At 37.2% G+C, this 26,037-nt stretch overlaps 1 protein-coding gene across 3 annotated transcripts in view; it reads right to left on the reverse strand.

The window, feature by feature from the left end:
- Positions 1 to 14,411, reverse strand: part of APC2 (anaphase-promoting complex/cyclosome 2) — a 36,186-nt gene extending 21,775 nt beyond the window's left edge. For 2 of the 3 annotated variants that reach the window (XR_016530347.1, XM_039034119.2), the window contains exons 1-5: positions 14,028 to 14,411; positions 13,857 to 13,949; positions 13,470 to 13,707; positions 11,357 to 11,652; positions 11,118 to 11,189 (exon numbers count right to left, since the gene is read on the reverse strand). Coding sequence is in view for 2 of the 3 variants with exons in the window: in XM_039034119.2 (XP_038890047.1) it covers positions 11,118 to 11,189; positions 11,357 to 11,652; positions 13,470 to 13,707; positions 13,857 to 13,949; positions 14,028 to 14,258 (930 nt within the window). In the remaining variant the exon portion in view is untranslated. The remainder of the gene's footprint in view (positions 1 to 11,117; positions 11,190 to 11,356; positions 11,653 to 13,469; positions 13,708 to 13,856; positions 13,950 to 14,027) is intronic. The other variant, XM_090315027.1, reaches the window with a different exon arrangement.
- Between the last annotated feature and the right edge of the window lie 11,626 nt (positions 14,412 to 26,037).

The following is a 26,037-nucleotide window of genomic DNA, read 5'->3' on the forward strand; positions in this document are numbered from 1 at the left end:
TTAAATTGTTTCTCGAATCCTGGAGGAGGACTCATGTAGACTTCTTCCTCCAACTCTCCGTTAAGAAAGGCATTCTTCACATCAAACTAGTGCAGGGGCCAGTCTTTGTTAACTGCAACTGAGAGCAGAACCGTATTGTATTCAACTTTTCTACTGGTGAAAATGTCTCGGAATAATCAACCCCGAAGATCTGAGTAAAACCTCTGGAAACAATTTGGCCTTGTATCTATCAATCGTTCCATCGAGCCTATGCTTCACTTTGAACACCCATTTACATCCAACTGCTTTGTGTCCATTTGGAAGAGTAACTTGGTCCCACGTATGATTTTTCTCAAACGCCCCCATTTCTTCCACGACTGCGACTTTCCATTCGGGAATCTCTATTGCTGTGTGTATACTATTCGGTATTACAACTGTGTCTAGGTTCATAGTGAGGGCCTTGAACCCAGGAGACAAGTTGCTATAAGACAAGTAACTCTGCAGTGGATATTTCGTACATGATCTGGTACCTTTCCTCGGGACAATCGAGAGGCCAAGAGATGCATCATGGTCTTTATTCTCATCGGACTTCATACTGCACTCAACCTCGTGCTCATAGGTCTCACGCTCTGTCATTTCTTTTCCACTCTCAACGGTGTTCTTTGCTGGAATAGGTGACATTTCTTTTCTAGTTTCAACAATGTTCTCTGCTGGAACAAGTGTCTCACAATCATCACTCCTTGCCTCAGTCACATTGTTCCTGGTGCAATCATACTTGTTGTCATTGTCTTCCCCATCTTTGCTCTCATTATTTTCAACATAAGCATCAGTTTTATCAAAAATATTACCATCATCAGGAATAGAAGTACTAGTACCTAGAACTGACACCCGTTCTGACTCATGGACTGGAGCCATAGAAATATCAGGCGGCACTATTTCCTTTCTGAGATTCCCCCTATAGTATGTGATCCATGGAACTTGTTTGGTAGGCAGAATGGATTCGTTGGTACTTATGTCAAGAATGGGTTCAGATAAGCCGGATAGACTTGGACCCCAATTGGTTTCTTCACTAGTATTCTCCCCCTGGAGGAAACCATTGGGAAAGAAGGGATGATCTTCAAAGAACGTCACATTCAGATGATCTTCAAAGAATGTCACATTCATTGAGACAAAGTATTTTCGAGAAGAAGGATGGTAACACTTGTACCTACGTTGATGAAGAGGGTACCCCAAAAAGACACATCTCTGGGCACGAGGAGTAAACTTGATTCGATTAGGATTATGAGTATGGATGAACATAACACACCCAAACACCCGAAGGGGAACATCAGAAATAAGTCGGTTATTAGGGTAAAACTCTTTGAAATAATCTAGAGGGGTTTGGAATTTTAGAGCCCAGGACGGCATTCGATTTATCAGATGAGCTGCTGTCAGAACAGCATCCCCCATAAATAGGACGGAAGAGAAGTTGACAACATAAGAGACCAAGCAACTTCAATAAGGTGACGGTTTTTCCGTTCGGCCACTCCATTTTGTTGGGGAGTGTACGCACAATAACTCTGATGGACGATTCCTTTTGAGATTAAGAACTCCCTAAAGGAATTTTAAAGTATTACCGAACATTGTCACTAAGAAGGATAGCGATTTTTGCATTGAACTGGGTTTCTATAGAATAGTAGAACTATTGAAAGACCGATGTAACTTCGGATTTGTCTGTTAGAAGAAAAATCCAAGTTAACCTAGTATGGTCGTCAATGAAGGTTACAAACCATCGCTTGCCAGTGGCGGTAGTAACAGGTGACGGACCCCAAACATCGCTATGGAAGAGGGTGAATGGTTTGGAAGACTTATAAGGCTGAGGTTTTAATGATGTACGAGGTTGTTTGGCTTGGACACACATCACAATTTAATTTAGAAATATTAACATTATGAAAACGATGAGGAAACAGATAATTCATATAATGGAAACTAGGGTACCTAAGGCGATAGTGCTATAACATATAATCAGTTTCAGAAACAGAAAAACGAGATGAGAGTAAACTAGTCCTATCACATATCCTAGATGAGACTTCTTCAGTGAGGAAATAGAGCCCCTTATCATGTTGGATGGTACCAATCGTCATCCCCAAGTTCAAATCCTGAAAAATAACCGCATCAGGTGAGAAGATAACACGACATCTCAAATCCTTTGTAATTTTACTAACAGATAAAAGGTTGTAAGAGACTTTAGGCACATGCAACACATCTTGAAGAATTAAGCACTCAAAGGGAGACAACAGTCCTTTTCCGACCACAGGGGCAAAGGACCCATCAGCAATTCTGATCCTTTCATTCCTAGCACTTGGTTGATAAGAAAGGAACTGGTCGGAAGAGCCAATTAAGTGGTCTGTAGCCCCTGAATCTAAAATCCATGGTTTACTACCAATTATGCTAACAAGCTAAAGGAGTGAAGAGTACCTGATTGGGCGATTGCACTTACTCCCACTGTACTAGAAGTGCTTTGACTGTTTTCTTGAATCTGAGGTTGCGGGCCTCCAGTTGCTAATTCACCTACCAGTGCCCGACCCGACTGTCGTTTTTTACTATTCAGCGGACGGTCATGCAACTTCCAGCACTGATCTTTCGTGTGTCAGGGCTTCTTGCAATGTTCACACACTAGAGTCGACTTGCTGTTCTGTTTATCATGGACAGGGCCTAAGGTTTTAAAAGCAGCGGAGTCTGTCGGCGTCACCAATGTATTATTCATTGCCCTAGATCTGTCTTCCTCGAGACGTACTTCAGAGCAGACTTCCATTAAGGATGGTATTGGACAGGTTCCTAGTATACAACTTCATACTGCATCAAACTTAGAGTTTAGTCTGGCAAGAAAGTTGTATACACGGTCGGTTTTCTCAGACTGATAATGCAAGACTCCTCCACATGGACAATTCCAAATCATCTCACGACACAAATCCATCTCTTGCCAGAGAAGTGACAGTTTATAGAAGTATGCTGTAACATCCATTGTGTCACACCCTGCCCCAGACCACCTTCTTAGCCTAGAGAAAGGCGTGACTACAGTAATTACCAACCCTTGGGCTGATACTTACTGCCTAACAATTCCTGCGGAATAACTCTGACACCAATTATAATTTATATGCAACGGGACATCCTTAGGCCTACAATTTATTGACTTAGAAACATAATATGTTTAGAGTCATTACAACACTAAATTTACAAGTCTCAAAACTAACAAACCCTAGTCCCTATATGAACAATAGTAACATGTGTACAATATTAACCGTAACCACCTAGCAAACGGTTACAAGTCTTTTAGTCCTTTAGTGGCGGAGCAGATACTAAGCTATTTTCAGAGGATTTGACCGCTACCTGTGGGGGAGAAAAACAAAACATTTGAAAACGGGATGAGCTTACGCCCAGTGAATGACCGAGAAAACATAGTAAATTCTCATGCATGATTTCAGTAATAAGTTTTTAACTGAAACATAAACTTTTACAGTACTTGTACTGCAGTATAAACATTTTCCAAGCGTAAAATATATAAAGTTGTTTTAATCATAAAACAGTAAATTCATTTCTCAATCCAACGTACCCCACTGTGGGTAAAACAATCCCAACACCAACTACTAATCCAGAGAGAACCCTTTTGCTCAATCTCTGACTCTATTCACCTGTGGCCACACTAAGTACCCTCACACATTAGGTACTTCTGCTCAGATACCTTCTCAATGTCCTTCAGTATCGAGCTACTAGGATACCTTCTCAAACGTCGTTCAGTATCCCGTTGGCTTTTTACTCTAGTAGCTCCTCGGGCTCCTTTTCACCCCTAGAATCCAGATTCCACTTACAGCTTAGATTACTCTAGTAGCTACTAGAGTAAAAAGCCCCTAAGAAATCGAGGTGAGTGGCTAAAATGTTTTGACTAAAACGTTTTACTTAAACTGTTTGATTTACACCGTTTTACAAAAAGCATGTTTGTAAAAATATTCTCATGCCTACTAATTTTATGAAGTGGTTTCCAAGCAAGTTTTGAATTGTGGTTTGAACGCATGCATATTGTTGAAAAACTATTTACATATGTTGATTTTATCCAGCATGCGTTAACATCTTTAAAGTCATGTTTTATATGTGTTATACTTTACATGCTTTAAAGAGAAAAGTCGTTTATAAATAGTTTTGGTAAAATGTGATACCGAAGAACACTTGAGAAGGTATCCGCCCAACTAGATACTGAAGGACATTTGAGAAGGTATCTATTGGTACTGAAGGACGTTTGAGAAGGTACCAAGCCAACGGGATACTGAACGACGTTTGAGAAGGTATCCTAGTAGCTTGATACTGAAGGACATTGAGAAGGTATCTGAGCAGAAGTACCTAATGTGTGAGGGTACTTAGTGTGGCCACAGGTGAATAGAATCAGAGATTGAGCAAAAGGGTTCTCTCTGGATTAGTAGTTGGTGTTGGGATTGTTTTACCCACAGTGGGGTACGTTGGATTGAGAAATGAATTTACTGTTTTATGATTAAAACAACTTTATATGTTTTACGCTTGGAAAATGTTTATGCTGCAGTACAAGTACTGTAAAAGTTTATGTTTCAGTTAAAAACTTATTACTGAAATCATGCATGAGAATTTACTATGTTTTCTCGGTCATTCACTGGGCGTAAGCTCATCCCGTTTTCAAATGTTTTGTTTTTCTCCCCCACAGGTAGCGGTCAAATCCTCTGAAGATAGCTTAATATCTGCTCCGCCACTAAAGGACTAAAAGACTTGTAACCGTTTGCTAGGTGGTTACGGTTAATATTGTACACATGTTATTATTGTTCATATAGGGACTAGGGTTTGTTGGTTTTGGGACTTGTAAATCTAGTGTTATAATGACTCTAAACATATTATGTTTCTAAGTCAATAAATTGTGGGCCTAAGAACGTCCCGTTGCATATGAATTATAATTGGTGTCAGAGTTATTCTGCAAGAGTTGTTAGGCAGTAAGTGTCAGCCCAAGGGTTGGTAACTGCTGTAGTCACGCCTTTCTCTAGGCTAAGAAGGTGGTCTGTGGCGGGGTGTGACACATTGCCCCTTACTTACACTCATGGACTTGCTTACGTAAGGTATATAACCGAGAAGCGTTCTATCTTTTAGAGTTAAACTTTTGGACTGCCTCCCAAATGTCTCGAGCCGTGGCTGTATATAGTCAGGGTTTCCCAATCTGAGGTTCCATACTCCCTACCAGAATAGACCGAAGTAGAGAGTCTTCTCCCTTCCAAATTCGTCCTTGGGGATCGCCTAGTCTTGGCTTTGGTATCTCACCAGTTAGATACCCAAATTTGTGACAACCCTCAAGGGTCATTTTAATGGATTGGGACCAAGAAAAATAATTATTACCATTTAATTTTTCTCCTACAATAAAGCTAGAAGAGTTTCCTATTGCTCTAGAGAATAAATTTGAAGAGAAGGCAGGGAAAGAAGTTACCGAATTTCCAGGGTAAATTAGTTGATTCGGGTTTAGATCTGGCTAGGCATTGGATGTCAATCCCAGTGCTTCCCCAATGGCAGTTATCTGCTGCTGGAACATCTCATTCTACTGCTTAATCTGGAGTTGCAACTGAGTAAACTGGTCTTGAATTATACTCCCTTGATCCCAATGATGGGACGATGATTCTCCCCCTCCGAACCCACCAATGGTCTCAAACTACTATTCTCATCTGGCTAGAACAGGGGATACCGATTGATGAAGTGGTAACCACTGGTTGGATCCATTCCCAGCTGATTCGGCTAATGAAACAGGCTACGGCTAGGACCAGCTCTAGCGCTATTGACAATAGCGTCAATCAGAGAACCTCAGTTCAGCAGCGGTTGAGAGGAATCTGATGAATTCGCACCAACTGGTTGCATCGGCTGGAACCGGCCGGAAAACGCCGTTGGATTGGACCGCACGAGAGGGATGGCGCCGGTCTGGAGCTGTGCGACCTGGAAGGCGTCGATTGGCTGAGGCTGAATCAGGTTTGATCTTTGCAGTGCAGAAGGAATCGGATGAACTTGCCACGAAGCGCCAATCGTCCGGAATTGGTTAATCGGTTGGTCGGGTTTGGTCGACTGGTCATCACGTTAAAGGTGGGGAAGAACAGATTGAAAACATCAATCAATGGCATTTTGGATAACAATGGCTAGATCTGTGCCACTGGTTTCACCTACTAGTAATTGGGATTTTCCTATTGGGTTTTCCTCAATGGTGGTCAGGGTTTCGTCTCCATGCTCTGATACCATGATGAAAGACAGAGTAGAGATAGAAAGTAACACACACAAAGTTTACATGGAAAAACCCTAATAAGGGAGAAAAAACCACGGGATAAAGGATTCTTATTAGAAACTGATACAAAGTATACACAGAGACTACCAGCTTAAATAGAAAAAAGGGAAACCCTAGGGTACAGGGAAAAAGACAAAATTTCCCCTAGAGTAAAAAAACCTAATTTCAACCGTATGTGTATATATATATACACACATATATATAATTAAATTTAAAAAAAAAACAAAAAAAAAAAAACCAATAAGAAACTTTTGATAAAGACTAATCAGAAATGGGCCTTGTTGGGTTGTATATGATGACCAACTCCAACTTCAATCTTGATCTTCAAATTTAGTTATTGTAACAGCTTTGTTCAATTGCGAGAAATCTGCTTTAATTGGGATCAATGTGGATGATTCCAGGTTTCTTCATTATTCTTTAAGGCTTAACTACAAGGTGGAATCTTTGCCTTTTCTTTATCTTGGATTACCACTGGGTGGTTATCCCAAACGTGTTACCCTTTCAAGAGGTGATCCCTTGGCTTTGTTCAACTCGATTTTGGGTAATATTCCTACTTACTACATGCCAATTTTTCTTTTGCCTTCTTCTATTAGTATGGAGCTTGACGGCTGATGCAGAATCTCTTTTGGGAAGGAACGGATGGCAGCAAGATCTATCATTTGGTTAGATGGGATTTGGTGTCAAAAGCTAAATCTCATGAAAGGCTTGGTATCGGGGTTTTCATCTCAGGAACCAAGCTCTTCTCGCCAAATGGGGATGGAGGTTTTTAGAAGAACCTAACGCACTTTGGAGGCAGGTTGTTATTAGCATTCATGGTTCCAATGAATTTGTTTGGCATACACAGTGGTGTAGACTAAAATCTTGGAGACAATCTTGAAACAGAGTATTATTGATCTCTCTAGAAATGTAGACAATGATCCCTTTAAATAGACCCAAAGGGAAAGGGTTGTTTCACACCTAACTACCTAACTAATTCTAATCCTAAAACCCCTTTAAATAGACCCAAAGGGGAAGGGTGTTTTAACATCTAAACTAAAAAGAAAACAAATTAAAATTGCAAATTAATAATGGAAATAACAGAATATTCCCAAATGCCCGAAATGCCCCTACATCACAAAGCAATGGGCTTTCTAGTGTCTAGTCCTTGGAGGCCTTGGGTTAGCATTTCCAAAGCTTGGAAAAAGGTGGAAAGTCTTGCTATTTTTAAAGTTGGAAATGGTACTCGTGGAAGGATCCTTTGCTTTGTGGTGCTACTCTAAAGAATCGGTTCCCTAGACTATTTGCCATAGTTGTTAATGTAATCGGGACAGTTTTTTCTTATTGGGATGTCTCGACATCTTCCTGGAACATCATGTCAGGAGATTCTTGAAGGATGAAGAGGTGGTTGAGTTTCCTGTGACTCTAATACTTTCTCATTTACCTCAGAGAGCTAACCTTTTAAGATACATAGTAGGCCAAACTTGGGTTAGCTAGAAACTAGGAATTAGATCTAAAATAAAATCTAAATAATTAACAACTTATCTCAAGTAACTAGATATACCTAAAAAATAATACAAATAAATAAAAAAAGATAAACTAAATATACGATTCTATACTCCCCCGTAAGTTGATGCATAGATGTCATGCATTCCTAACTTGCTTACAAGATCCTCAAAGTTGGTTTGAACATTCTCTTGGTTGAAATATCTACATTTTGATCATTAGAGGCAACAAATGGAATGCAAATTACTCCATTCTCCATATTCTCTTTAATGAAGAGTTGACCTACTTCTACATGCTTTGTGTGATAAATTTTTCTTTTTTTTGAAAAAAAAAAAAAGGAAACAAACAGGCAGAACCCCATGAGGGGAAAAAAAGAAAAATAATGATGATTTTCCTAACTTCTTCAAAAATATTAATGCTCAAAAGAAAATATTGATGAAATGAAAAGAGATTAATGCTCAAAAGTACAAGAACCTCGTCAAGGAAAAAAAGAATGTAAAACAAGTGATAAAAGAAAACGTGATACAAAAATAATTTAAGAGGGTAACATAAAGACATTCTAATTAGGACAAATATCCTGAATAGTATATCCTGCAAAGCTTTTGGAGAGAGCACACCATGGAGTGACCTTCAGATAAGAAGAACTGAACCAATCATCCCACAATAAAGATTTATTATGCAAAACCTTTTGGTTTCGCACAAACCGTGGTTCTGATAATAAAGCTTACACCGAATTAGACCATAAAACTTTTGACTTTGATACTACGGCTGGACCAACCAATAAATGTAAGACATTCTCCTTAAAAGAATTGGAAAAGACCCACTGAATGTTGAAAATTGAAAAAAGTTTCCACCTACATTTCCTTGAATACCAACAATCAAAGAATAGGTGCTGCAAAATTTCAGGACACACTGAAGGAGATGAGTAATGTGAAGAAAGATTTCTTTGGAGAACCTCAGAACAATTCAACAAACCGTTCCTCATTATCCAGACAAGAATATTAATTATTTTAGGAGCTTTGGAATGCCATAAAGTTGTGAACACATAAAAGCTTAAAATATTTGAGTATCTGAGACACAAAAAAGCTATTGAACAGGATTTTAACCGATACTTATTGTTGCTTTGTTATCACCAATGTTTCAAAAAGCTATTGAGGCTTTCGGCTTGAGGCAAGACTCTAAGTTTTAGCCTTGAGACTTACGTCTTTGTTGAACCATAAGAGGCTTATGCCTCTCATAGATGAAGCTTACGCCTTTGTAAAAATGCATCGAGGCTTAAAATCTATGCATCTCATCTAATGATTAGAAAAATAATGATGATTTGCCTAACTTCAAAAATATTAAGGTTTGTATTGTGACAATTTGAATTAGGACTACTTTTACTATTGCGACTTCAAACATTGAAAGCAAAATTTTATAGTATAAATCAATCCTATTAATGATAATAGTAGTAGTAGTGATGATAAAAATATCCTTTTCGAATTTTTTATTAAGTAAAAATTGTGGGGGTGAATTTTCTTTTTACACTTTTATATGACAATCATGTTAAGTAGTACTTAGTTATACCAATTTAAGATTTTAAAATCTTTTTAATTCACTATTTGAGACTTATACCTCAGACCGCCTCGAGGTTTACGCCTTGCCTCTTCAAGAGGAAAAGCCTCAAGGCTATCCTTAACATTTTAAAACATTGGTTATCATAGAAAAGCTTCTAGATTCAATTCTTTGAGTAGTCGTCGGATCCACAATATGTCACACAACCCATTAGCCATTGCCTTACACTTTGCTTCGGCACTACTTCGTGCCACTACATTTTGTTTCTTGTTCCGCCATGTTACTAAATTCCCCCAAACATGCATGCAATATCCTGAGGTTGATTTTCTATCTGTTATAGAACCTGCTTGATCAGGATCAATGTAGGCTTCCACAGATCAATTATCTCCTTTCCTAAAGAAGAGACCCTTTTCAAGACATCCCTTGAGGTATTTGAGTAACTGATATACTGCTTCAAGATGTTCTTTAAAAAGATTATGCATGAACTGAACCATACTTACTGCAAAGGCTATATCCAAAGGGCGTCAGAAAATCGACACTGCATGAAAGATGATCAAGATCCTCCTCTTGCTATCTACAAAGGACACACCACTGCAGATGGAAGAATGTTGTTGGATTGTGAATGTTCTCCTAAGTAAAACTTTCTAGATAAAGAATTTCACTTTCTCAATGGTTTGTACCTTCCAAATTGGGGAAAAATTGAGGCCCCTAGGATGGAAGAGTAGGAAAAATGAATTAGAAAGAGCGTACAACAAAAGAAACACTCTGAGGAATTAGATTCCCAATCTTGAACATCCTTTCACCCTAAAAAAACCCCTCTAACTGGAAACAATAGAAAGAAGGTTCATCACTTCAAAGACTCACAATCATTAAGAGGACGACAAAAGCCAAAAGAAATTGAGGGAGAAGGCTAGAAGGAAATCAATACCAACGCACTCAAGTGAAATCTCTTCACAAATAAGTGATACATCTGTAGGAACAACTTAACAAAGAGACTTATCCCCCACTCAACCAACCTCCCAAAAAAAGTTATAAGCCCCATCCCTAACCCCAAAACAACACTTAGGAGGTGTTTGGGGCAAGGAGTGGAATAGTAAGCTCCAAGGAGTTATGATGTCTAGGAAGTTGTGAGCTCTTGGAGAACTTCTGGGACTCGCAGTGTAAGGAGTTGATAAGGGATAAAATTGATGTTTTTTAGTAGTGGAACTCACAAACTCCTTAGGCCAAACAAGGAGTGGAATTTGCAACTCCTACTTCCCAACTCCTTGGACTAAACACACCTTAACGAACTAGGAAAACAAAGAGAAGTCCAAAGCAATCAATAGCGATGGAGAGATTTTTACTATAATCTTTCAACCCACTATGTGTCCACTCAAAAGGGTGTGGTCCTACACCACAAAGCATTAGATTCTCTAGAGAACCGCTACAACCAATATGCCAGCAAAGCCTCATTTTGTAGTCTCAACTTATCAATGCCTAAACCTCCAACCTCCACCAGCTTCAAAACAACTTCCATCCTCACCAAGCGTGACCCCTCACCCTCTTCAATTCCTTCATATTTCCATCATCAATAAGTACAATGGTACGTGTATTTACCAGATTTGGTCAATAACATTTCCCTCAGTGCCAACATCCTTGTTCTTACAAGATAAATATGCAAAACATGACTCTAGTTAAAGAAGTCAGCTCGTTTACTTGACAGCCCAAAACAAAAACACCACTGAATAGATAACCCATTGAGCAACCATCATGAGTTAAGTTCACGCTAGCACACAAATCAGAAATATCTTACCTTTATCCACTCTTTAATAGGCTCCAAAACAGAGCTCCTGTAATCATCGCCAGCAAGAGAATCAACCTTTGCCTGCATAGAAATAGGAAAGCTAGAATGAAACCCAATTAAATTTTAAGTATGAAGATGACTCCTATAAAATAAGGTGCGCTATACAAAAATAATAAAGAGATGGTATGAATTTATAGAGAGAAAAGAAAAGGATTTCATGAGTGAGAATATGGCAGAAGCACATTCACCTTTAGGAGTGAGAATATGGCAGAAGCATAGGCATCTTCAGCCATAGATGTAAACCCAAGACTCCTAAGATCGAGAACAACCTTCCCGATGTTCTTCACTAATTTATGGATATTAGAGAACTTCTCCAACTGATAGCACTCATTAAAATCCTTTTGACTACTTTTGCTAGAGATTCTACCTTTTCCATCAAGTTCCATATCATCTTTACATTGAGACGTATAATCTTTGTTCAATTCCCCAGCCATGATAGCACTCAACTCTTCCAGATTTCCCTTAAAATACCAGTGGAGCAAATCTAAAAACATTAAACTATAAATTAAAGAACATAAAATATAATAGAAATCTTTCAGAGCTCGAGTGAAATAAGAGAGATACACAGATAGTTATCAAATGTTAGACACAAAAGCTTGACATGATCATCTTACAAGCAAGCATGCAGTAATAGTCATCTTAAAGGAAACAAGAACGTTCAATAGGTCATTGAAAAGTTACAATGAAGAAAATAAAAACCCTGTTAAGAGAATCAGTAGCACAGAAAGAAAACCTCATTAAATTTATATAATATATATACATGCATTGAGAAGAAAAATGAAAGAATACACGTACATACAAAAAAATCCAATCCACAAAAACACCACCCCCTAAAGAAAGGGCAACTATGTAAAATATTACCTATAGAATAATTACAAAAGGTCTCCAAAACCGAAGCCCACAAAGAAATGTGAAAGTGAACAAGGGACCAAACCTCACTAGGGTCCTTATCCACCCCTCTAATTATCCTACCATTCCTCTCTCCCCCACAAAACCCACTAACCATAAAAAGCACCCCTTCATTCAATCACTCATGGAGTTTATATCTTTTGAGCATTAGTCTCTTTTCATTTTTTTCCACTGAAAAAGTTTCATTTTGTGTTCAAAAGAGGTGGTCAAACGATTCTATGTCTCCCAACAGGTCTGATGTGTAGATCAAATAAAGAAAATCATAGTCACTTGTTCTTTAATGTTCTCAGGCTTACACTTTATGGAAGATATTGTTGAATTGTTTTGGATTAGTTGGTGCTTTCAAAAAGAAACGATGAGGCTCTTCACCAACTTATTTTTGGATCTCCCTTCAAGGACCGAAGGTCATATTTTGTAACTTAATGCTATTTCAGCGACATTGTGGAAACATTGGCTTGAGAGGAACTAGAGGGTCTTCTCAAAGAGAAAACAACTAGCCTTGATGAGATGTGGGAGTCCATTAAGCTCTTTGCCTCCATCTGGTGTTCTCTCTCCAACTTTTTTGCAATAATGACCCTGTGCATAACTTGGCTAATTGGGAATCTTTTTTGTAAACCTTTAGCCTTTTGGGGAAATCTCATCTCCCCCGTATGGTCTTCTTGCTATCAATAGATATTCTTGTTTCTTATACCCAAAAAGAAAAAAATAAAATAAAAATCTCTAAGGAAACATACATCAGCGATATAAATAACACGGGTTGCTTTTAACAAGCTAGGGAATTAGACATCTTGTTGATTCTATCAACTACAATTAAAACCAATTTGTGCCCCCACTGAGCTTTCAGAAATCCAGGGATAAGTATCCCAAATGGACAAGAAATTTTTATTTTTTGTCTTAGATGTTCAGTTCAACCTTGTAGTAAAAGTTATGAGCTATACTATCAATTCCTGATGTATTGATATTAAACGCATAGGTGAACTTTCCCATTTTTTAGAATATGGAAAATTGATTATAGTCTTCTAATCATTTCACGAGGTCCATAGACTCAAAGCTTTAATGTGTTGTTGTAAAGGCCTAAAGATCCAAAGAATTTTTTTTATATATAGAAATAATAACTTTTATTGAGATAAAAATGAAAAGAATATAATGGCAAAAAAAACAACAAAAGAGGAAGGAATCCCTCTAAAAAAGGGACTCCAAATATACACAAAATAAACACCGAAAGAAATGTAGACGCAAGTAAGGAATTTGAACCACACCCTGAGAGAAGTCTCAAGGCATAAGCATCAAAAGTCTTCAAAAAATTGGCAATTGGAAAAAAATTCTACCAAGCACGAAAGATAAAGAATGGTCTATGTAATGCATATGAGCAACTAGTGAAATTATAGGTACCAGGAAAATGTCGAGGAAGAGTAGCCATGAGAACTGAGGAAACAAGTAGTTGATACTTTGCAAATAGACGAACGACTTCCGTTTCAGTGTCATACTGACGTCCTTTCTCCAATAGATCATATCTGTATGACAGTAAAGCATGAACCAGTATTGACAATAACTCCTCCTGACATTTCTTTTTCGAGGAGATCTCTTCTAAAGCTTTACAAAGCACTTCTCGAACATCCTCTTCCGAATGCTGTGTTTAAAACTGTTAATATAAGCTAATTCATGAAAATAGCTAGTTTTTTCAACAAAGCACCGAGCCATTATCTATCCAGAAACTAAAAAGTAGTAGGAATTCAAACAAATATCGTTCATGGGTGGGAGAGGTTTGTGCCAACATACAGGTGGGTTGTTGCAGGTGTTTAGAATTTCATTGTTCTCGTAAGCGTCAAAATGCCTCCAAAATTCCAAAGCACCATTTTTCTCGAAATTTTCCTGAGACCCAAAACACCAAATGTTGCTATTGCTAAGATAAACGAAGAAAGAAACGCATTGCGAGAGAAGTAAAAGGACCTGTAGCGAACGAAGGAAGTGATTGAGGAGAAGAGATTCGAGGCCGTGTTTGCAGAGGGATTGTACGTGAGCAACGAATTCCGATTGCAATGATACATCTGCAGTGCCGTTGAGAAGCGCCTGAGTAGCAGCAGAGAAATAGGCATAGGAATTGAGAATTTCTTGAACTTCATCGTCGCTGAGGGAATCGAGAACCCTTAAATTACAGAAGAAAGAGCTGGGTTCCTCCATAACGCTTCTGGGAAGTTGGAAGTGGAACCAAATCACAGGGTTTGTGTTCTCAGTGAAGGGTTTTGGATTTTGCCGCCACTTTCGATGCCTAAAAAATTATTGAATGGGGGCAGTTGAGGAATCCTATTTAGGATGATGCCTAAAAAGTTTTTCACTACAAGCTTCACTTCCTAGCTTTATCAAAATAAAAGAAAAGCATAAAATAGTTAAATAATCCTCAAAATTTAAAATTATCAAGTTGTGAATTCATTTTCAATGAAGTTTACATTTACATTTGTACTTATTACCAGCGTTTGGAGGTTGGGTCGATTATAGTTAATAGTTATTACAACCGATGAGTTATTATAGTTTGTATCTGAGTGCAAACTATTTTCGTCTCGGTTACAAATGAGGAGAGAGGATGGTTACAAAATAAACATTATAAACAATAGGGAATAGTTATATGTGTGTTACAATAATTGAGAACTTCAACTATTATAATGGGGGCTCAAACATTGAGTTGACTATAATAGCACACTCCACCCAAGGCAAGTTGGGGGCTCAAACATTACCTAATGGTTTTTGTGGATGCACTAAAAAGATAAGTTAGCTTGATCGATTGTATTTGCATTGTCACACTGATGTAGAAAGCTTTATATATTCCTTTTAATTGTAACGTTAAAGCTTAGTTTTATACCTTCTTAGTTCAATTAGTTTAGATTTTTGTAACCGTTTACTCAGGTTATCACAACTGGTTGCCTTAATTATTTAACCATTTGTAATTGGCTATCTAAGTCACCTATAACTAGCTACCTCGGTCTAGTATAAATTGGCTTTTAGCCAACATATTCAATTCATTAATAATATCATCTTTGAGATTTATTGGAGTATTCTCCATTAAGTGGTATCAGATCATAGATCAAAAGTGTATTCTCTTTGGATTCAACCGTTCAATGGAAGCGGAAGCCTTCTCGTCCAAAGCAATAGAAAATCGTATATCTTCTGTGGAGAAATCAGTTAGCAAAATGAAGGAAGAGATGGGAGAAATTCGGTCGATGCTGGCACAAATTCTACAATAGATAAATATCCATGATGCATCGTCAATTCACAAAGTCGAAAGACAGAGAAGCAATGATGGAATTCAAATCAAGAAAACTCCTCAAGAACCACAACTAAACAAAGATAAGGCCCCTGTGCAAATGCCTTTAGAGATTCAAGAACCTTGACAAAAGCAATGGAACAAAAGTCAATTTCCAGGATTACCCACCAACAAGAAGATTTGTCTATCAAAGAGAGAACAAACATCAAGAAATGCAAATCCCTGGGTATCGGATGCAAGATTCAGACTCGTCAAGTGAGGCAAAACCCTATCACGGGGGTATTCAAGAAAGATCGGGTTGGAGATATGGTAGACAATAAGTTTAGCATGAAAATGACTACCAAATGAAGGTTGACCTCCCAATTTTTTATGGTCGAATGGACGTCGAAGCTTTCTTGGATTAGATGTTCACCTCATGATTTGTATCTAAAAGTGCTTATGAATGAGGGTGAAAGATGATAGCTAGATGAGTGGAGATGAATGACAAATTGCTTCTCTGTATGAGAAGAGTAGGCGATGCGTCGTAGTGGATGTAGCGCACTTGTGTAATGCGTACAAGCTTTCCTAAATCAGACCCAAGTATAAATCCGACTCCGGCTTCCTAATAAGTCCAGGGTTGATTACAGGGATTTTAGACTATCTAATGCAGTCCTTATGTTGCTTCAATTATAGATGGTTCCCAGATTAATGAGAGTGAATATTATTTGCACTAAACTCAATGCACGCATACAAGAAAACATAGGAGTTCAAGGGGCAAAAAGGGGAATTTATGAGTGAATGGTGCTAAGTGTTCGAGGATGCAAGATGAATAAGTGTGTGTGAAGGTGTGAGCGTGGTCTGAAGATGATATGAATGCTTGTTTACAAACCAAGTGTATGTGTATGTGCAAACCCCGAACTTAGGTTCCCTAGATAAACATGTTTAGGCAAAGGAATGTTATATTACATATTTATTAAATAGAAATTCATGTTGTTTATAGGGATTATGAAGGAAGGGAAGGAAAATATATCAAAAGAAGAAACTCAATCATTAGTCTGGCTGGAGGCACTAAGTGTGGGATGACGTGGCAATTTATTCTTTGAACTCAAGAAGCGACAGAAAGATTAAAAAGGGGAGTGAAACTTCAAAAGCATGGTTTTGGCAATTGAAAAGGACAAATTTAGCGAATTCGATGCCATTTGAAAGCTGGGAGAATCTAGTTTTCAAGGTTGTCCTGTTGAAGAAAGATTGCAAGAGGAGAAGAACAAAAGTGGAGAATTTGCAGAAGAGGCAGAACCACAGATTAATCAGAGCCCAAGTTGAAGTTTAGAAGTTCTAAGCTAAACTATAAGGAATTCTAGGCTAAAATTTTAAGGTAAGGAAGTTAACTCAAATCTAAAAGAGCTCTAAATTTTGAGTTATGAATTTTTGAAGTTATAACAGGGAATTGGATGCATAAGCAGATAGCTGCTTGTGAGAAATAAGCAAGCAGTTCATCATGGAGAATTAAAGTGAGATTTGGGCATAAGGATCTCGTTTATAAAGGAAATCTCGTTGATTTTGTAAGGAGGATCTCGCTCTAGGGGGAAATCTCGCTAGGGATTGAGGTGAGTATTGCTAAGAATTTCACAGGAAAAGTTTGATCTCGCTCTAGAGGATCTCGCTGATATCGCTCTAGAAGATCATCGCTCTAGGGGATTTCGCTAGCATCACTTAGGGGGGATCTCGCTAGCATCGCTCAGGGGGAGATCTCGCTAGCATCGCTTAGGGGGATCTCGCTGACCTCACTCAGGGGGATCTTGCCAGTAAAGCTGTCTGTATTGATGGAAGTTCCTTTAATAAATGAATTATTTGAGATATTTTACTAGGAATTCTAAGTAGTTTAATCGAGAATTATATCTTTTCAGACCAAGAAGAGCTAGCGGAAGCGTATAAACCAATAAGAGCCTGACAAACGGTGAGTGACTCAGTAAACTTAAGGTTTCCAATACTCATGCATAGGTTTCCAATACTCATGCATATATGATCAAGTAAAGCACAGTGACATTAATGATGTATTTATACTTCCTCAAGCAACAAATAGTTGGAGAATAACTTAATGCATGTTTCCCGGCTTGTATGTGTGTAACACAAGCCAAGGTATGTTGTGTAACCATTACAAAAGCTATGTTTCTGATTTTGTTATATGCTTCCTAGAGGAAAGCTATGAGAGAATGAGTTTCTATGTAAATGAGTGGCAATGGAATAGCTCTTGTGTAAATACTAGGCAATGGAACTCAATTTGATGTTACAAAATATACATTAGATAGAAGGACGTTTAAGAAGGTATCTAATCAATTAGGTATCGAAGGACATTTGAGAAGGTATCTGGCCAATTTGATACCGAAGGACATATGAGAAGGTATCATAGTAGCTCGATACTGATGGTCAAATTTGAGAAGTTAGGTTCCCTAGATAAGCATGTTTAGCCAAAGGAATGTTATATTACATATTTATTAAATAGAAATTCATGCTGTTTATAGGGATTATAAAGGAAGGGAAGGAAAATATATCAAAAAAAGAAACTCAATCATTAGTCTGGCTGGAGGCACTAAGTGTGAGGTGACGTGGTAATTTATTCTTTGAACTCAAAAAGCGACAGAAAGATTAAAAACAGGAGTGAAAATTCAAAAGCATGGTTTTGGCAATTGAAAAGAACAAATTTAGCGAATTCGGTGCCATTTGAAAGCTGGGAGAATCTAGTTTTCAAGATTGTCCTGCTGGAGAAAGATTGGAAGAGGAAAAGAAAAAAAGTGGAGAATTTGCAGAAGAAGTAGAACCATGGATTAATCAGGGCTCGAGGTGAATTTTGGAAGTTTCAAGCCAAACTATAAGGAATTCTGGGCTGAAATTTTAGGGTAAGGAAGTTACTCAAATATAAACAAGTTTGTTGAAGGAAATTTCTTGAAAAAAGCTATGGATTTTGAGTTATGAATTTTTGAATTTATAACAGGGAATTGGTGCATAAGCTGACAGTTGCTTGTGAAGAACAAACAAGCAGTTCATCGTGGAGAATTATAGTGAGATTTGGGCATAAGGATCTCATTTATAAAGGAAATCTCGCTGATTTTGTAAGGAGGATCTCGCTCTAAAGGGAAATCTCGCTGGGAATTGAGGTGAGTATCGCTAAGAATTTCATAGGAAAAGCTTAATCTCGCTCTAAAGGATCTCGCTGGTATCGCTCTAGAAGATCTTGCTAGTATCGCTCTAGGGGATCTCTCTAGAATCGCTTAGGGGGGGATCTCGCTAGCATCGCTCAGGGGGATCTCACTAGCATCGCTTAGGCGGATCTCGCTAGCATTGCTTAGAGGGATCTCGCTGACCTTGCTCAGATGGATATTGCCAGTAAAACTGTTTGTATTGATGGAAGTTCCTTTAATAAATGAATTATTTGAGATATTTTACTAGGAATTCTAAGTAGTTTAATCGAGAATTATAACTTTTCAGGCCAAGAAGAGTTAGGGGAAGTGTATAAACATTGAAGAGCCTGACGAATGGTGAGTGACTCAGTAAACTTAAGGTTTCCAATACTCATGCATATATGATCAAGTAAAGCACAGTGACATTAATGATGTATTTATACTTCTTCAAGCAACAAATGGTTAGAGAATAACTTAATGCATGTTTCCCGGCTTGTATGTGTGTAACACGGGCCAAGGTATGTTGTGTAACCATTACAAAAGCTATGTTTCTGATTTTGTTATATGCTTCCTAGAGGAAAGCTATGAGAGAATGAGTTTCTATGTAAATGAGTGGCAATGGAATAGCTCTTGTCTAAATACTAGGCAATGGAACTCAATTGATGTTACAAAATATACATTAGATACCGAAGGACATATGAGAAGGTATCTATAGTAGCGATACTGATGGTGTCATATTTGGTACCTGGTCAATTAGATAAGCATGTTTAGCCAAAGGAAATGTTTAAATTATATTTATTAAATAGAAATTCATGCTGTTCTATAGGGTTAGCCAATAAAGAAGAAGGGATGTTGGATAGGAAATAGGGAAGAAAAAAGAAGAAACTCAATCATTAGTTGGCTGGAGGCACTAAGTGTGAGGTGACGTGGTAATTTATTCTTTGAACTCTCAAAAAGTGACCAGAAGAGATTAAAAGGGAAGTGATAATTCAAAAGCATGGTTTTGGCAATTGAAAAGAACAAATTTAGACGAATTCGGTGCCATTTGAAAGCTGGGAGAATCTAGTTTTCAAGATTGTCCTGCTGGAGAAAGATTGGAAAAGGAAAGATAAAAAAGTGGAGAATTTGCAGAAGAAGTAGAACCATGGATTAATCAGGGCCCGAGGTGAAATTTTGGAAGTTTCAAGCCAAACTATAAGGAATTCTGGGCTGAAATTTTAGGGTAAGGAAGTTACTCAAATATAAACAAGTTTGTTGAAGGAAATTTCTTGAAAAAAGCTATGGATTTTGAGTTATGAGTTTTTTAATTTATAACAGGGAATTGGTGCATAAGCTGACAGTTGCTTGTGAAGAACAAGCAAGCAGTTCATCGTGGAGAATTATAGCGAGATTTGGGCATAAGGATCTCATTTATAAAGGAAATCTCGCTGATTTTGTAAGGAGGATCTCGCTCTAAAGGGAAATCTCGCTGGGAATTGAGGTGAGTATCGCTAAGAATTTCATAGGAAAAGCTTAATCTCGCTCTAAAGGATCTCGCTGGTATCGCTCTAGAAGATCTTGCTAGTATCGCTCTAGGGGATCTCTCTAGAATCGCTCAGGGGGGGATCTCGCTAGCATCGCTCAGGGGGATCTCACTAGCATCGCTTAGGCGGATCTCGCTAGCATTGCTTAGGGGGATCTCGCTGACCTTGCTCAGATGGATATTGCCAGTAAAACTGTTTGTATTGATGGAAGTTCCTTTAATAAATGAATTATTTGAGATATTTTACTAGGAATTCTAAGTAGTTTAATCGAGAATTATAACTTTTCAGGCCAAGAAGAGTTAGGGGAAGTGTATAAACATTGAAGAGCCTGACGAACGGTGAGTGACTCAGTAAACTTAAGGTTTCCAATACTCATGCATATATGATCAAGTAAAGCACAGTGACATTAATGATGTATTTATACTTCTTCAAGCAACAAATGGTTAGAGAATAACTTAATGCATGTTTCCCGGCTTGTATGTGTGTAACACGAGCCAAGGTATGTTGTGTAACCATTACAAAAGCTATGTTTCTGATTTTGTTATATGTTTCCTAGAGGAAAGCTATGAGAGAATGAGTTTCTATGTAAATGAGTGGCAATGGAATAGCTCTTGTGTAAATACTAGGCAATGGAACTCAATTGATGTTACAAAATATACATTAGATACCGAAGGACGTTTGAGAAGGTATCTAACCAATTAGGTACCAAAGGACATTTGAGAAGGTACCTGGTCAATTTGATACCGAAGGACATATGAGAAGGTATCATAGTAGCTCGATACTGATGGTCAAATTTGAGAAGTTAGGTTCCCTAGATAAGCATGTTTAGCCAAAGGAATGTTATATTACATATTTATTAAATAGAAATTCATGTTGTTTATAGGGATTATAAAGGAAGGGAAGGAAAATATATCAAAAGAAGAAACTCAATCATTAGTCTGGCTGGAGGCACTAAGTGTGAGGTGACGTGGTAATTTATTCTTTGAACTCAAAAAGTGACAGAAAGATTAAAAAGGGGAGTGAAAATTCAAAAGCATGGTTTTGGCAATTGAAAAGAACAAATTTAGCGAATTCGGTGCCATTTGAAAGCTGGGAGAATCTAGTTTTCAAGATTGTCCTGCTGGAGAAAGATTGGAAGAGGAAAAGAAAAAAGTGGAGAATTTGCAGAAGAAGTAGAACCATGGATTAATCAGAGCCCGAGGTGAATTTTGGAAGTTTCAAGCCAAACTATAAGGAATTCTGGGCTGAAATTTTAGGGTAAGGAAGTTACTCAAATATAAACAAGTTTGTTGAAGGAAATTTCTTGAAAAAAGCTATGGATTTTGAGTTATGAGTTTTTTAATTTATAACAGGGAATTGGTGCATAAGCTGACAGTTGCTTGTGAAGAACAAGCAAGCAGTTCATCGTGGAGAATTATAGCGAGATTTGGGCATAAGGATCTCATTTATAAAGGAAATCTCGCTGATTTTGTAAGGAGGATCTTTGGACGCATGCCCTTGCGTTAGCTTTGCAACACTTGGTGAAATTTCTTGAATTCCTACAATCAGATGCATTAGTGAAGTAGATTTAACGAGAAGGCTTCTTTTGTATGTGTTAGTGATGTGTTAAGGAATTTCATGCGTTTTTTCTTAAGATGAATGCGTCTTTATCACTAAGAATCCTAATTATTCCAAATTTTAAGAGATAACAACTTGTATTTCTACAAGTTATCATTGGACAAAAAAGGTGGAGAACTTTTTTTTAGTATGTCAACACTCTAGAAGAAAAGAAAGTGAAGCTTTGTGGCTTTTAAATTCCAACGAGGCGCATCCACTTGGTAGGATCAACTCCAAACGAATAGAAGATACTATGGTAAACCACCCATGAAATCTTGGTCAAATTTATTACGGCTAATGAAAAACTGATTCCTTCTTATGAATTACCAATAGATTTTATACAACCGATATTAACTTTGCAAGCAAGGAAATTGTTCAAATTTTTACTACACCAAATAATTCCACCGATTGGGTGCTCGAAACAATCTTCTTAAGATCGAACAACAACTCATCTCAAGATTTATTCTTGGTCTTCATGAGGAAATTAAAGAAGTTGTAAAAAGGTACCGTGTGGCTAACTTGGTTGATGTTATCACATTAGCTACCACCATTGAAGAAAGTGAAATAGAAAAATAAAAAAAAATACTCATAAAGAAAAAAATAAAATAAACTTGGAGACTATCAACAACCCACATTTCAAAGAGCCTTGACTGAGCAATCAGGAAACACCCCTATGGAACCTATTGCCACTCAACCAACCAAGAAAGATGATTTCCAAGGGAAGCAACAGGCAGCAAGAGGGACTGAGACTAACCTCCCCAAAAGACATTTGAATCTATTTTTGTTGTGGACAACAAAGCCACCTCTCCAATGAATGCCCCAATGCAGAACTTTGGCAATTTAAGAAGAAGAGGCTAATGATGGAGATGACTTTGATGAAAACAACACAGAGGAGCATGCTTACATATACTCAGATAATGGTGACCAACTCTCTTCACTACAAGAAATAACGGATACAATAGCTAATGAAAAAAGCTATAATAGACCTTTTATAATCTTTTTCGAAAGTCTTAACAGCCCATGTTATTAAAATTCTGAGACTTTTTATTGCGTTTTTGTAGCTATAATGGGTGCTATAATAGAGTATGAAGATATAGCTTATATATATTGCTATAAAAATTTGAGGCCCCTTATTCAAGACTAAGAGTCAGTATTTAATGGAACAACCTATCTACATCCTTGAAAACGGGTAGGAACGAATTCCATCTTGCAGGACTATGTCCCTAACTATCTACCTGATCTTACCTTTAAAGTGGAAGGCTTATTGAGCGACGATGTTGAGTCACTCCCACCTAAACTCGGCTTACCAACTCAATAGGTGTGAAAACATGCCTCAAATCAACTCAATGTTGGGTTTTATGTCCTAAAACTCGCAGTTTGTAAAATTAAATATATTCTATTATCAATAAAGATGTTATTCAACATTTCTTCAATAAAGGCATTGAATCTATTAATTGCACTCATAAAAGTCTAAATCCAATAAACTAAGGTCCATGACTATTATATAAATACTTGAACTTGAACTTTATGCAGAGACATAAAGATGGATCAAGTTTGAGTAAATAGCCAAAATGGTCTATCATGATTAAGGTTAGTTACCTTATTCTGGTAACAGTATTGGATGCGGCCTACTCTGTAGCTGTTACAAGTTGTTGTAAAGATACTACAAATGAAGTGATCTAGATTCATTCATGTACTGACATGGGGAGTGTGGGTGTCCTATGCAATGAGTTTGCATAAGATCGGACCAAGAAATAAGTTACTCTTACTTTATAGTGTTGTTTACTATATAAGATTGACTATTTCACTTAGATGACCTAGGTAACTCAATCTTAATCCTGAGTTAACTACAAACTCCTGTTTATTCGAGATTATCCTTAAATTTGCATAGGTAAGGGTTGACTCAACAGTGCCAGCTCAATAAGTCTCCCATTTCAAGGGTAAGACCGAATATATAACTGGGGACATAGAGTGCAAGATAGAATTCACACCTACCCGATTTAAGGACAGGAGAAAGGTTGTTCTCTTAAGTACTCAATCCAAGTCTGGGCCCCACCTTCTCACTAGGCTGGGAGGGATCTGGTTTAATGACTGGGTCACAAACCAATTGTTCATTAGAGGATCAATAGGAACTTAAGGAACAAGACATAATATCGAGGGTAAAACAGCATATTGACCCAGCCGTTATTACGAACAACTTGTGAAGGGTCGACTTACTAGTTATGGTTAAATCATATGGACACAAATATATCTACAGTGAGGAGAGTGCAACTATCGAGCTATAATGATGTGACTTGATAGTTAACGAATACTGATTAATTTGGTCTAAAGAGTTCTAGCCAATTAATCTTAATCGTTGGAGCTTACGACCTGTAGGTCCATAAGGTCCCTCTATTAGCTCGTAAAACACAAACACCTTGAATTATTAAATTGAGTGAATTTGGAATGATATCAATTTGAAATGTTCAAATTGAAATTAAGGTTTGAATTTAGATAAGTTCAAATTCAAATTAGGGTTTGTATAAATTACATTTAATATCATTATTTAACGTTCAACTTATTGAAATTACACAAAATTGGAGACTTTATGCTATTTAAATATTAATTTAAATATCAATTACATGAATTAAATTCATGTTTAAATTTAATGTGTGATTAATTTGATATTTAATATTAATTAACTAATTAATTAATTATGTTTAATTGATTAGAATTCAAATTAATTTTCAATTTTAAATTCAATTTAAGAAATTGAATTTTGATATTTGATTAATTATGAATTTGATTAAATCAATTTATTATTATTTTTTAATTAATTGATTATTGAAATGAAAAATTGGAAAAACGAGATTATATGGGTTTTGCCCACAAAACACCTTGAGTGGGAGGTGTTCTTCCTACAAGCATACACAAAATCCCACTTGAATTGAGAAGTAGGTGTTGGCCTTTGATGGTTGAGGAATGTTTGCATGTTGAAGAAATATAAAGGGATAGTTGCAAATATAAACATTAAACCCAAAGTATTAGTAGATATAACATAATGTAAAAAAAAATGCAAATATGACCAAATTTAAATAGTCTATCAGTGATAAACCATATTATTGGTAGGAGTCTATCAATGATAGACCATATCAATGGGAAGAGTCTATCAATGATAGAAGTCTATCACTGATAGACTTGGGGGTCTATCAACGATAGAAGTCTATCGCTGAGAGATTTGTCTATATTTGCATTTTTTTTAAATGATGTTATACACTTAGTTTTTATTCCTAAAAATGCTACCAATTGCAGTTACCCAAATATAAAACTCTTAATTTTAGAGAAGATCTGTGTGGTGCTTGAGCTGGAAAGAGTTTATGCTTCTTCATCTTCTTCCTCACAAGAACCCTTAATATCCTTCACCGAATTCACTCAAATTCGAGTTCCACCACTCAATTTCAAGGTTGAGAATAGTAAAGAAGATCTCTTGGTAGTTCATTATCAGTTTGGAGCTGATTTGGAGTGAAGAGAAACTTGGATTTGGGAGAAATCATCAAAGGTATGTTCTTCTTGAAACCCTCTTTTGAATTTATGAAATAACATGCTTTAGAACTCAAATTAAATGTAATTAGAGTACTTATTGATTCTGTTTCCTTCCGTTACATGCTTGTATATTCCATCAATCAAGATAGCTTGAACTCCAAGTTCTTCCCACATCCCTAGACATCCAAAGTTAGTCCAAAATCTCCCCTTTGAATGCACTTGTTATGTGTTCAACATGCTTCCTCTACTACACCATGCATTGAACTCATCCAAGATTCTCCATCCTCTCCTATGCTATGAATCCAACTCTTATTCTCATAGCATAGTTTGGACACTTAGCCAAATTTTTTACTCCAAACTACTATGGCACCAACACTTAGAAATTTTTCTTCCTTCAAGGCATAGTTTAGGTACTTAATTTAACTCTTCCCTTCCAAAGCTTGAACTCCGAGTTCTTCTCTCCCTCTAAGGAAATCTTGTGAGGGCTCGAGTGTTAGATTTACCCTTTTTAGGCTTTTGATAACGGGCAGAAATGTACGTTATCATAGTACTAAGTTCTTAAACAATGTTGGATTGCGTCGATGAAATATGTTAAATTGCGTCCATTAAGCATAAATTCTATAATATTGCGGTCGCATGCGTCCAACGCATTAGAACAGTTGATCTTTATATTTTTGTGCAGAATATGCGTTAACGCAATGTAGAGATTGGGATCATAGGAATACATTAGTCGAGCGCAACTTCACCGCAAGACTTTGTGAACCCCGAATCCCAATTTCTCTACTTGAGTATGTTCCCTATTGAGATTAGTGTGATGAGTAGGTTGATGTGGAAACTAGGGTGAAATGGTAGAGAAAAGAGTGGAAATTAGAAGAAAAGAGGAAATTTGTAAGGTTAACTTT

The sequence above is a fragment of the Benincasa hispida genome, chromosome 6 (genome assembly GCF_027475165.1).
Source record: "Benincasa hispida cultivar pf3 chromosome 6, pf3_genome.v1.1, whole genome shotgun sequence".
NCBI classification, from domain to species: Eukaryota; Viridiplantae; Streptophyta; class Magnoliopsida; order Cucurbitales; family Cucurbitaceae; genus Benincasa; species Benincasa hispida.